Source organism: Gorilla gorilla, chromosome 10, assembly GCF_029281585.2.
Source record: "Gorilla gorilla gorilla isolate KB3781 chromosome 10, NHGRI_mGorGor1-v2.1_pri, whole genome shotgun sequence".
In the NCBI taxonomy this organism is placed as follows: Eukaryota; Metazoa; Chordata; class Mammalia; order Primates; family Hominidae; genus Gorilla; species Gorilla gorilla.
In genome coordinates, this window is record NC_073234.2 from 79,389,894 (window position 1) to 79,403,612 (window position 13,719).

The window sequence follows — 13,719 nt, forward strand, 5'->3', positions numbered from 1 at the left end:
GTGAGATGTGAATTCAGCTTGTGTGTCTCTAGAGATGAGAGTTGTGTTGGTATTTGAGTCAAATACAAGAAGAGAGAGGGTAGAGGAGGTCATCCTAGGGGAGAGCAGTAAGAAGTCATGAGGGGGAAAATACATTATCCTGTGTTCTTGATAGGCAGCTGGGATTCTTGAGTCAATGGAGCAAAATTCCAGTTTGACCACTTCAAGTTTTATTATCTTGTTCAGTACAATCTTGTTGGTGGTGAGTTGAACAGAGCTGGCTATAAATCCTAGCTCTGACACTTTGTAGTAGAATGGCCTTGAGAAAATTACTTATATCCTCCTAGCCTCAGTTTCTTCATCTGTAACATGAGCTATTAATAATATCTACCATGTAGGATTGTAAAGATTAAAGAAGATAATGGATAATACAAACATTTATTGAGTGCACACTCCATCTCTGGCACTATGTCAAGTGCTTCATACTCATCTGCTATCAAGCAGGTTAAACGAAAAGAATACACTTAGAATATAGGGTGAAAATACAGCAAAAGAAACTATCATCAGAGTGAACAAACTACACAATGGGAGGAAATGTTTGCGATCTATCCATCTGAAAATTGTCTAATATCCAGAATCTACAAGGAACTTAAACAAATTTATGAGGAAAAAAACCCTCTTAAAAAGTGGGCAAAGGACATGAACAGATGCTTCTCAAAGGAAGACATTTATGTGGCCAACAAACATGAAATAAAGCTCAACATCACTCATCATTAGAGAAATGCAAATCAAAACCACAATGAGACACCATCTCATGCCAGTCAGAATAGCAATTATTAAAAAGTCAAGAAACAACAGATGCTGGTGAGGCTGTGGAGAAACAGGAATGTTTTTACATTGTTGATGGGAATGTAAATTAGTTCAACCATTGTGGAAGACCAGTGTGCTGATTTCTCAAAAACCTAGAACCAGAAATACCATTTGACCCATCAATCTCATTACTGGGTATATACCCAAAGGAATGTAAATCATTCTATTTTAAAGATACATGCATGTGTATGTTTATTGCAGCACTATTCACAATAGCAAAGACATGGAATCAATCCAAATGTCCATCAGTGATAGACTGGATAAAGAAAATGTGGTATATACACCATGGAATACTATGCAGCCAGAAAAAGGAATAGGATGATGTCCTTTTCAGGGACATGGATGGAGCTGGAAGCCATTATCCTAACCAAGGAACAGAAACTAACCCAGGAACAGAAAACCAAACACCACATGTTCTCACCTATAAGTGGGAGTTGAATAATGAGAACACACAGACACAGGGAGGAGAACAACACACACTGGGGCCTATGAGGAGGGCAGTGGGAAGGAAAGTAGCTAATGCATCTGGGCTTAATAGGTGTAGCAAACCACCATGGCACATGTTTATCTATGTAACAAGCCTGCATATCCTGCACATGTATCCCGGAACTTAAAATAAAATATAATAGGGTGACAATGGTCAGAGAAAGAAGGTTGAGGCAGAAATGTGGCTTCTCATCTGTGTTATTACAAAACTCAGATCAGTGTTTGGATTCGCGGTACTGTACAAGAGTCTATGTTTGACAACTAAGTCATATCTGGACTTGCAAAAGCACAGTCTGATTCTGTTCTATGTATGGTGGTAAGGATAATCCCTGAGAGCGGATGATTTTTAAAACCGGAGTCCTCTACTGTTAAGAAAATTAGATTCTAGCTTCTCACTCTGCTGTTGCCTGGCTCTGTTACCAACAATTCACTTTATCTTTGGTTTCTTGGTTCCTAAAATTCTATAGTTTATGACTGTATGACTATAAATCATCAACTTGGCTTTTTATTTTTACTGTTACTTCCAAACACTAGTATTTCAGGCTAAAATGTGAGTTTTTCTTATTTCAACTAGGCATATCATGTTGATCCAATGACAGTTAAATATATTCCAGGAGAGATATTTAGACACGCAGAGAGTCCAGGATATGGAGTTATTTTATTAACTGAAAGGGCCATAAATGAATATTAATATCACTGCTGGAAAGAGAACTCGAAGTGATGTCAAATTCTTGTTTTTAATCTGTGTAATAACCTGATTTCACATATTTAAATTAGTTTAGTGGACTAAACAAAAGATAGACTGTAACCCCTCTGTAGAATACACATTTGTAAATTCTAATAATTTTTATCATTAAAGGATGATTTTATATGAATTCTTTTGTTTGTAACATTTCATAAGAAAAAATTCAATAAAGAAAAACAGAAACTGGTTAAGACTAATGTATGGGAGCTCATAAAACTGCACACAAGTAGATATTAACTGGGAAATGTTTGTGGACTCCAGACAAAATGACATTTAATACTCTTTGTCCTTCCTGTCTTCAAAGAAAGTTAAAGCAATAATAGATGATTAAAGTTACTGAAAATGTTTTCACAGTTCAATGAAACTAATGCATTTTATTTCTTTCCACAGTCTTCATGAATGCAGCAATTCCCATAGCAGCTGTTCTTGCTGTAAGACACATTTTCTCGCTTTTAGAAATGAAACCAAGTCAGTGTTTATAAATGATTTATGAGCAAGAATGTGTGGATAGTAATATATATTACCTCACCTCTGTGACTTCTCTCTATTGCAGTCTCCATTGCAAGAGTTCTAATCCAGGGTTTCTCAATAAAGACACTATGGACATTTTGATCCAAATAAATTTTGTTCTAGGGGCTGCCCTCTGTGTTAGGACGTTTAGCAGCATCCCTGGCTTCTAGCTACCAGGTGCCAGTAGCAACCTCAGTTACAACAATCAAAACATTGCCAAATGTATGCTGGTACATTTGCAAACATTGCAAAATGAACAGTGGTTGGGAATTAACTGTTCTAATCTCAATGATCTGGTTCCCAGATACTCTTACAACAAGATGGAGCTAGATCAATAACCAGAAAATCTTAAATAATTGCATTATATTTCATACTAAAATGACAAAATCGGCAACTGGTATTATTTGTAGAAATGTAATTAGCTGAGCATGATGGCGCATGCCTGTAGTCCCGGCTAACTGGGAGGCTGAGGTGGGAGGATCACCTGAGCCTGGGGAGGTCGAGGCTGCAGTGAGCCATGATCACGCTACTACACCCTAGCCTGGGCAATGAAGTGATACCGTGTCTCAAAAAAAAAAAAATGGAAATAAGTCTTCTTTGGATATTAATGCTGACAGTTTTAGTAAAGATCCACAGTGAGGACCCCAAAACAACAGAACATTCTTTTTTCTCCCGGAGTATTTAGTATTGCTTGGAAAGGGCTTGACTGGTTGTTGAAAACTCTGGGTTCTCCATCCCTTTATCCTCCCAACTTAGCAATCTGACAGGGTCAATTACCTAACCTGTAAGTAGAATTTTTTTCTAACTTTCTCGTAAGTTTGCCACTATAATTGCAGGTAAGCCTTTCAGGACTCACCAAAAGCAAGTATTGTTTTAATTAGGGAGTTTTGGATGAAGTCATTGTTATCATAGTTAAAATGGACATACTGGCATAGCAGAATATGTTAGGTTTCTAAGACTGAATGTACGCATGTGTGAAACTTTTTCCAGCTTTCTCTAAAGAACTCCTTTCTTTGCACAGACATTTGTGACCCATGCGTATGCCAGTGGAAACAATCTGAAACCTGCAGAGGCCTTTGCTTCACTGTCTCTCTTCCATATCCTGGTCACACCACTGTTCCTGCTCTCCACGGTGGTCAGATTTGCAGTCAAAGCCATCATAAGGTATGCACTGAAGTGTCTGACATGTTTTGCTTATTGATAATAGAAATGATGTGTGCTAATAGGAGTATTTGAAAAAATATAAAAAAGAACATTAAAATCACTGCCAGGAGACAACCATTGTTAAAATTGTGGTATGCTACTTTTCAGTCTTTTATTTATTTCATGTAAAAATAATTTTTCAAAACAAAAATTTTAAATTTATCTAGCATTTGTCTCCTGATTACACTTTTTTTTTTATTATTCTCCCTTCATTTAAGTTTTATAATACCCCATGTTTACTGACTATGTAATATTCTATGTTGGAAATATTCTAATTTATTTAACAATTACCTTTTTATTGAACATTTAGAATGTTTCTATTTTCTCCCTAACATAAATAACATTGAAGTTCATGCATCTCTGTTTATCTGTAAACTTTTCTCTGATGATTTTCTCAGGTTGGATTTCTAGAAGTGGGGATACTAGTTCTAATAATATGCACATCTTTGAGGTCCTTGATGAGTATGTTGCTTTCCACTGAAGTGGTGGTAGGTCAAAGAGGGCACACATTTTTAAGATTTTTAAAAATGAATACAGCCATAATGTTTTCCACTAAAGCTGTGCCAGTTTATATTGGCAACAATAGTGACAGAGAATGTTCACATCATCACATTTACTATTTTAATTTTAGTTTAATCTGGAAAAAAATCCAGGCTTAAAGTCTCTGAAAATGGTTAAGAATTGTAAAACCATTTTGTATTTTGCTCATTTAAATATGCTTCTATAGTGTTTCCAACCAGTGCAGATTTTGTCTCTTTATAATTTCTCATAATGCACAGCTATAAAAATAGATGTGATATGATAAGACCATTTTTCCACCATTTTTACTTAAAAAAGGGGTTACCAAACTAGATGATACACTGCCTATACAATAGTCTATATGTCTTATGCTCCCATAAATAAGACACTCTTAAAAAGGAATTTTTCTTTTTAGATATATGCTCTTTATAAACCTATAAAACCTCAGAATGCTTTGTAAACAATCATTATCATATTTATATCTGGCTTTTGAAAGAAGTGCCAAGATGTCGCAATATTGAAGAAAAATTGGAAAATTGAGCCTTTAAATATATGAAGTATCATGTTGCAATTGACGGAAACATAGAACATCATTTGTAAGACTTTTAAAATGAGATAATTGTGCTGGTGTCTATATCTTACTGAGAAAACTAGAATTTATTATTCAAAATACCAGAATCTTCAGTTTTAAGCCAATAGTTTGCATTGGCTTAACAATCACTTAATGCCCAATAAAATTAAAATGCATATAAATCATCTTATAAACCAAATTCTTACAGAATATGATAGTGTAACATAGTTTCAAAGTTAACCTCTGAGACATTCATTAACAACCAGTTCTAGAGCTGTTAGTGTCTGGAGCTCAAGCCTTCTGGCCACATCTGCCCTCATTTTCTTATTGTTCTGCCTTCTGAAACACTTGTCCAGATCACTGACTACTTTTTGTAGCACCACTTCCAAATTAGGCAGTGCTCTGGAAGGGAAGCTACTTCAAACAATAAAATTGATAAATGGCCAGAGTCTGCTATTTTGGTCCTTATTTTCATTTTCTCCACTCAGCAACTGTCCCTTTCATGGTTACACTTTTATTTGGAATTTGACTTTGTACTACAAGTGGAGATAGAAAAGCAGTTGATAACTTGCAATAGATAACACCTCTGAAATCAGGAGGTTACCAAATATTAAAAGGACTTTGACTTGATTAAAAAAAAATTAAAACAATCTAGGGGTGTCCCTCCAATCCATGGTATACAATTCTGTGGTAATAAATCCTAGTACAGTGGAGGATGGATATCCCTGTATATTTCTGCATAGCACTCTCCCTTCTGCACATCTCATGGAAAAGACATTTGCCAGTTTGATAAAGACCAGTCTTTCTTCAGGGCTCAGTTCCAGATTTCCCAAGCCATAGGCCAAACAGAATCTGCTTATAAAAGCCTGATTGTCTCAAATGAGTTTCAGTGGTTGAATTGCAGGTCCTACAGAGATGACTGGTAAGCAGAGAACATTAATCCTTTTTCCCACTGTGTGCTAGTTCTGGGAACCCAAATAAGTGCTCTCTCAGTGTTGACTGGACTTAGAGCATTTTCTTCTGTGCCTGGGAACCCGTGACCAACCTTTAGTGCCAGTTGGCCCACAGTGAGTTGAGCAGCCTGTTTATAATCGGAGACTTTGGTCAGCTGATTTTGAAATCTCCTCTTCAGGAACTGTGGAAATTCTAAATCCCTCACTGCACTCTTAAATACATTTAGAAACTTGGTGGGTTAGAATGGGATAAAGCACACTGTCAAACTTGTGCTATACATGCATGTAAGAGACTTGTAAACTTCTCTACCAGAGGAGAATTCCATATCATGTTCAATTCTTGGTTCCAAAACAATTCTATGCTATCTTTTAATAAGGTTTGGCTTATTAGCCAAAGTGGTCTTCATGGCATTCAATGGCTGAGACCTGTATATACCTCATAAAATGGAAGAATGAGGCAGGTGTGATTCAGATTGTCTCCTCACACCCCCCAGCACCCAACACCATTTGATTTTTCTGGACATTTTATGATGAAGTGTTCTTGTCTACTTTCACAAAACAGAATAATGAAAAGTAACTATTATTTAAAATAATAAAATGCTCGAAGAAGAGTGATTTCTTTTTTAGAATGCTTGCCTCACTTCTCCACTTTGTATGTTACAAATCTCCATTTCACCATCTTACCACCATTTTACTCATCTCTACCCCAAGCCTCAGAGCATCTTCTGTGGATGTGCATTCATTTATTGATACAGGTACATTGCTAGGCATTAAGAATTCCAAAGATAAAAGACTGAAATCTGCAGGGAGTCCACAGCCTAGTTAGAGAGACCAGGAAGGGAAACTAATTACTGTATGGTGGGTTATGGTGTTATAAAGCTATACACAGAATGCTATGGCCCATAATGGCCATCCTTGAAGTTTTTGAGAGAGAAGGGAAACTATCTGGTCAGTAAAGGTTTTTTTTAAATTTTATTATTATTATACTTTAAGTTTTAGGGTACATGTGCACAACGTGCAAGTTTGTTACATATGTATACATGTGCCATGTTGGTGTGCTGCACCCATTAACTCGTCATTTAGCATTAGGTATATCTCCTAATGCTATCCCTCCCCCATCCCCCCACCCCACAACAGTCCCCGGTGTGTGATGTTCCCCTTCCTGTGTCCATGTGTTCTCATTGTTTAATTCCCACGTATGAGTGAGAACATGCGGTGTTTCGTTTTTTGTCCTTGCGCTAGTTTGCTGAGAATGATGGTTTCCAGTTTCATCCATGTCCCTACAAAGGACACGAACTCATCATTTTTTATGGCTGCATAGTATTCCATGGTGTATATGTGCCACATTTTCTTAATCCAGTCTATTGTTGTTGGACATTTAGGTTGGTAAAGATTTAAAGGAGGTAGTGACTCTTTCATAGAATCCTTAAAAATAGGTAAGACTTGGCAAGTTAGAGAAAAAATGTAAAACATGTTTTAACAGCAGGAGCAGTATATTCACGGGGAAGAAGTGGGTAAGTAGGTGAGAAATCTTGGTATCTTCAGGAGATTAAAAGTAGTTCAGTGTCATTGGAGGAAGGGTTCTGATGTGGGAAGTATCAAGGCATGAAGCTCGAGAGTAAACTCCTGAGCAGCTTTTAGACGATGCTAAAGATGCTGAAAGGCAACCGGATGCCAGTTGTCACTTTAAGAAGCTGGTCATTACATGCACAGATTTGCATTTTAAAAATATAAACCTGGAAGCATGGTGGAAATTACTTCACCCTTGGTCAGGATTTGTGCATTTTCCATAATTGTTTTACCTCTGTGATTTCTGAAAGGACCTCGTATGAATAGAAAATGCTTTTTGTATTACCCATTTATTATTTCATCAGACATTTCTTTAGGAATTACCATGCTATATTTTAGGCATTGGGATAGATTCTAAAGATGAAAATCTTTGCTGCTAACGAGTTCACAGTCTAGTGGGAGAGACAGACATGGAACAAACAACAACAATGACAAAACAGCAGTGCTGGAGATCCTCAGCCAGAGAGCCTAGAATGACTGGGGACATGGGAGGGGAAGGGAAGTAAGAGGTTCACAGGTTAGTATTGGCATCCATTGATGGTCCTTGTCATTGATGTTTCAAAGTGGGGTGTTAAGAAGAGAGAATGTCATCCCCATTCTCAATCAAGGTCAGGGACCGTTGCTTCCAATGCTCAGGAAGAGTGGGGCTCATTTATTCCATAAAAGCTTTGAGTCTATACTGGAAAGGTTCGTGATTTGTATCTATACTAGAAATGGGAATGGATAATTGAACCAACCAACTTTACTTAATGTCAGAATCATTGATTTATTCCTTCTTTGATTTACTGAACAAACATTCCTTGAACGACATGTGCCAGGCATTGCTAGATTTGGAATTATAAAGGCAGATGAGACTGGCTTCTCCACTTTGTTTTTTTGTGCAGAGACATAGTGTGAGATTGTTTAAAGGTATTCCTTTGATTGACAGGGCTGCGCTTCTTAAAATCAAATCTTTTCAAAACATAAGAACAGAATGACAATTATGATCTGTAAAAGTGAAGAAGAATAACTGCCATTTAAGAGGAATAAAATAATGTTTCATAAGGCATTTATAACACTGTTTTTCAAGTCTATGTGGTCAGACTTTGCTATCAAAGACTCAAAGAAAGTGTATGAACTGAAGCTCTTCCTAAATAATTACCTCTTTTAGTTCTCTGCAAGTGCAATTTGACAGCTAATAGATTGCCTCAATGGATTTTCATCTTCCTTCATGTTTCTATGGCATGCAAAGCCAAAACACTTAAAGATCATGGGCAACAGACTAAATTAAATTTACCTTTTTCTCATTTTGTTATTGTGTCACAAAAAACAAGTTCTGAAGACTTGTCTGGAGGAACTTGACTATACGTTCAAATAAAGTTTTTAAAAAAGAAACCATTTATTTCATACATACATTTTCTAGTTTCCTATCAAAGGCAATACCTCCCCTGTAGTTGCTGCTGCATGTGCCAAGCAAGTTTTCCCACTTGCTGCATCCTAGCTTGCCAAAAGGAGCACTTCTTTTCCTTTGCAACGTCACTGAATTTCCTTTTGTATATTATTTTATTTCTAGGATGATGTTTACAAAGCATATTATCATTTTCTTTGTTTTACTTATTTATTTTTGCTCCTGATCCTATGACACTGGTTTGAGAAAATTAGAATGGGTAGAGTAGATGAGCCAAGGAGTCTTGTGCCCAGCCTAAGGAGGTCACATTAAAGAATGTTGGCAAACCAGTCTTCTAGAGCAGGGCCTCTCAAATGGTAACGTGTTTATGAAGCGCCTCTGAGTATTGGTCAAATGCATAATGTGATTCGATTTGGAGGCAGGGCTGAGATTTTCTGTTTTTAATAAGCTCCCAGTTGATGCTGATGCTGGTGGTCCTTGGCTGAAACTTTTGAGCAGCAAGACTCTAGAGGCCCCTCTCCTTGCCAGGTTCAGAAAATGTGAATAATGCATAGTGCTTAAGCAAGATACACAGTGGCCAAGGATTCCAGATCCTTGCATATTACATGCTAAATGGTTTTAGGCAGGTTACTTAGCTTCTCTGTACGTCACCTCCCCATCATTTGTAAAACTAGAATACTAAGAGGACTTTCCTCATCAGTGTTATTTTTAACCACCCTGTTCCAAGTTCCTAAACAACTTCACTATTTTTGACAAGGAATATAATTGCAAAAAAATGTAAAGAAGGTTCTGTTGAATTTAGGGTGACAAGTGGTCCTGATTTTTCTGACATTTTTTTGGTTTTAGCACTGAAAGTCCCATGTCCTGGAAATCCCTCTGTCCTCAGCAATTTAGGATGTTTGGTCGATCTAGCTGAATTCTCAGTTGGTCTTGAAAAATGACTCTCACAGGCATCCTACTCACCATAATAATGTGTGTTAAAGTCGTTATTTAGGTAGCACTTTGTTGGTGGTGGTTTTATTGTTAACTCTTATTCTGTGTTTATTGCTTTTTGCAGTGTTCAAAAGCTGAATGAGTTTCTCTTGAGTGATGAGATTGGTGACGACAGTTGGCGAACTGGTGAAAGTTCGCTTCCTTTTGAGTCCTGTAAGAAGCACACTGGAGTTGTAAGTGCCTTATTTTTGTTTTGGAAGTTGTGAATAGAGGACAGTCTCAGCAGAATGGACAGATTAATACAAGTGAGTTAGAAGAGATTATAAGCTTTATTTTTTAACCCATGTGAAGAAAAATTACCACTTGCTTCTCTACAACCTCACAAGTCTAAAATCAATAGACGAATGTATAAGGCTTGTCTTTATAAATCCAGAAAAAATTATCCTAGGAGACAAGACGTGTTTAATTCAAAAGGAAATTGAGAGTTTGCTTACTCCAAATGTATATAAAAATAACACCAAATAAGCTTACTACTCATGCACCATTTTCTTATAATACCATTTAGTTATACTACACTTTATAGTTTAAAACATATTTTCTGATGCATTTTATCTTTTGATACACTTAATATATTACATTGTCTCTTTTTATTTCCCAGTTGAATTACATTACATTGTCTCTTTTTTTATTTTCTAGCTCTTTTTATTTTGCATGTCATGAGGCTCAAATGAAGTCATAAGATTACTAAGTGGTAGAGCTAGAATTAAAACTTGAATCTTGTAAGTTGTAGGCCAGTTCATTTATCCATGATACAAATATTTACTTAGTATCTACATAAAATCTAGAAACATAGTCAATATTATTGTGTCATGCATTACATGTAATATGAATAAACTTTATTTAAATATATGACTGTATTTTTGATTTTTTGGCTGCCCTGTGCTTTGTGCCAAGATTTAGGGTTGTAGCAATGAACAAGACATGTGATATCCTTCCTGTCACAGAATTCGCTTTCTTGAGGCAGGAATTGATAAGCAAATTAAAACAGTAACATAGTTTCACTGTGTGAAGAAAATGAAAGAGGGTATTAGAGAGTGAATTGGGTACTTGAAGCAGGGTGGTCATTTCCAAGAAGGCCCTTCTGGAGAGCCAGCATTTGAGCTAAGACCTGAATAAAAAATAGGTACCTTTCCTGAAAACTTATGGGAAAAGAGCATTCCATGCAGGAGAACTAGTAGATGCAAAGATCTTGAGGTAGGAATTAATTTGGTGTGTTCAAGGAACAGAGGGGCACTGTGGCTGGAGCCTGGTGAAGAAGAGAACGATGAGATGATGCGAGAACAATGATTGAGGGCCCTCGTAAGCCATGGAAAGAGTTTGGATTTTATTGACATGCAATAGGAAATTATTGGAAGGTTTCAAAGTAGGGAGTAATATAATTTTTGTTTATATTTTTAAAAGATTATGTTGTTGTTTTCTGTGTAGAGGGAAGTCAGTGGAGGACAAAGAGTAAAACACGTAGATCAGTAAAGAAGTCATTATAATAATATAGGCAGGAGAGGATGATGGTTAGAATTAGAGCTTTTGGTCCAGTTGCAGTGGATATTGTGAAAAAAGGAGATCAAATTCAGTGTACACTTTAGAGGTTGAGCTGATAAAGACTTGTGATAGATTGGATGGAGGAGATGAGGGAGAAAGAGGACTCAAGGAAGAATCCTAGGTTATTGGCTTGACTTCTGGGTAGATGAGATAGCCATTAACTGAAATAGGGAGGCTGAGAAATGAGGAGATGGTGTTGAGGTAGAATCAAGAGGTACATTTTGCACATGCAAGTTTTGAGATACTTCTTAACCCAAGAAGAGACATAAGCATTGGAGATATAAATTTAAGAGCCATTAGCCATTAGATAATATTTAAATCAATGACTGGATTATACCACTTTCTTGAAGGAAGTGTCTAAAAAATTTTGAAGAAATTCTTAAAAATTAATATATTTCACAAAGTAGAAAAGCATTATTCCACCGTGAGTCATAAGTTAATGTTAGTTATAATTGTTACTATTAGAAAAAATATGAATATATTTACCATTTATGTGAACCAACACAATCAGTCTCCTGACTGGAACTGATTGGAACTTGGAAAGCTTTTCCCAGGAAATCAATCTATATTATATATTTTTAAATCATGTTTAAAACTGCTAAAAAAGGCAATCTTGTGGTTATATTTAGACTCGTTTCCTTCTGTTGTTCTGGAGGTGTTTGTTTTTGCTTTTGTTTTTTCACTTTCTGTTAAGTTGTTTTACTGAACGGGTGTGATTTTGTCTGAGAAGGGACCACCAGCCATGTTTATATATGCTGGAGGAACAACGCCTCAAAATGCTTGTTTGTTAGTGTGTGGACATGGACACAAAGACAAAAATGCATTAAAGAGTGTCTAAACTTTTAGGCAGTAGGGGATCAAATATTTGATTAGAACCAGTCTCGTCACTCTTGGGATGGTCCTAGACTACCAAGGAACTTGTCTTTCAGAGATGGGGGATAAGCAGAGTGAGATGACCTCAAGAAACGGCATATAGGAGGTCAAGTTCATGGAGTTAGGGAAATCTGAAGAATTTTTTTGTATGAGATGTGGCATAGAAGAAAAATTGAACTGAGAAAAGGTTTTGGAAAGAAAAAAAGAATCCCCTTCAAATGCATCCAATATCTTCAGGGTTATTGAAACCAGACTGGACTTCTTGATGTCTTTCAGGGTCATTCATCACTGCTGATGGGCCAAACCACAAATGACAAACTTTTTAAAATGGAGTGAAAAAAGCTGTGTGTTTGAAAATAACACTAATGGAAACTCCTTCTTGAGAGTGCTTAAGATGCTATGTATTCTGTAAAAGCTTAGAGTTAAGTGGTTTTGGCTGTAGAATCTCCATGGAGAATTAGTGACAGTCTAGGGCCAAAGTCTCTTCATATTACATCTGTGGAACTTCGACTCAAATCTCTGTCAACACATCTACTCTTCCCACCCTGTTCTTAGTTTTGTGAAGGGCATGAAGTCATTTCTTTTGGACCTGTGGGGGCAATAATGTTACAGAATTAAAGACTCTAGAAGACAGTACATTTTATATGTAGGTGTAGACCTGTTTTGTATGGAAAATATACTTAGCCTAAAGGATAGTGGCTTTCTACAACCTCTCATGCAGTGTACTTCCAGGAGTATTTGTGAGGGCTGTAGGAAGGAAAAACAAAACTAAAATAAAGTTCATGAACATACTCTACTCCTCTCTCTCTTTAAGTCAAAATATATTAGTATTTTCTGTGCGACAGAACCACTGCTAGTGTCTTACTTTCTAATCTTTTCAGTGGCTTTTTAATTTGTGTATTTATTTGCATGTAGCCTAGCAATGTACTATTTGATAGTTTGGGTGTTCTCTTGATACACCAGTTGATGGAAATTGGAAGAGCAATATCTTGTTTGGATTAAATTACTGATTATTTGAGTACATTCCTAATTCCCATAGTAGAACCCAATGGATTTTTCAAAAAGCTAAACCTGCAGTTCCAGGCCAAAAAATAACCCCCCAAAACCAACAACTTTCACAATTCTAGAATCGTTTCCTTTCTAGGTAACTTAACAGTTTAAAGTGTATTATTACTTAGCCTTCATAGTCTCTATAAGGTATTTGAGTAGGAAGATAATTATGGCTGAGTTCATTGGTTCATACCTATAGTCCCAGCACTTTGGGAAGCTGAGATGGGTGGATAGCTTGTATCCAGGTGTTTGAGACCACCTGGGCAACATAGGCAGAACCTGTCTCTACAAATAGCAAATAAGTTAGCCAGGCATGGTGGCAAACGCACCTGTAGTCTCAGCTTCTCAGGAGGCTGAGGTGGGAGGATCACTTGAGCCTTGGTGGTCAAGGCTGCAGTGAGCTGTGTTCATGCCACTGCACTCCAGCCTGGGGGACAGAGTGAGACTCTGTTTCAAAAAAAAAAAAAGTTAA

The 13,719-nt window shown here is 36.8% G+C and overlaps 1 protein-coding gene across 6 annotated transcripts in view; it reads left to right on the plus strand.

Annotated features, from left to right (window-relative positions):
- The window catches only part of ABCC9 (ATP binding cassette subfamily C member 9), a 147,863-nt gene that overhangs the window by 47,941 nt on the left and 86,203 nt on the right, over positions 1–13,719 (plus strand). For all 6 annotated transcript variants that reach the window (XM_063694122.1, XM_055358453.2, XM_055358454.2 and 3 more), the window contains 3 exons: positions 2,471–2,511; positions 3,612–3,754; positions 9,850–9,958. In XM_063694122.1, the coding sequence (XP_063550192.1) occupies positions 2,471–2,511; positions 3,612–3,754; positions 9,850–9,958 (293 nt within the window). The remainder of the gene's footprint in view (positions 1–2,470; positions 2,512–3,611; positions 3,755–9,849; positions 9,959–13,719) is intronic.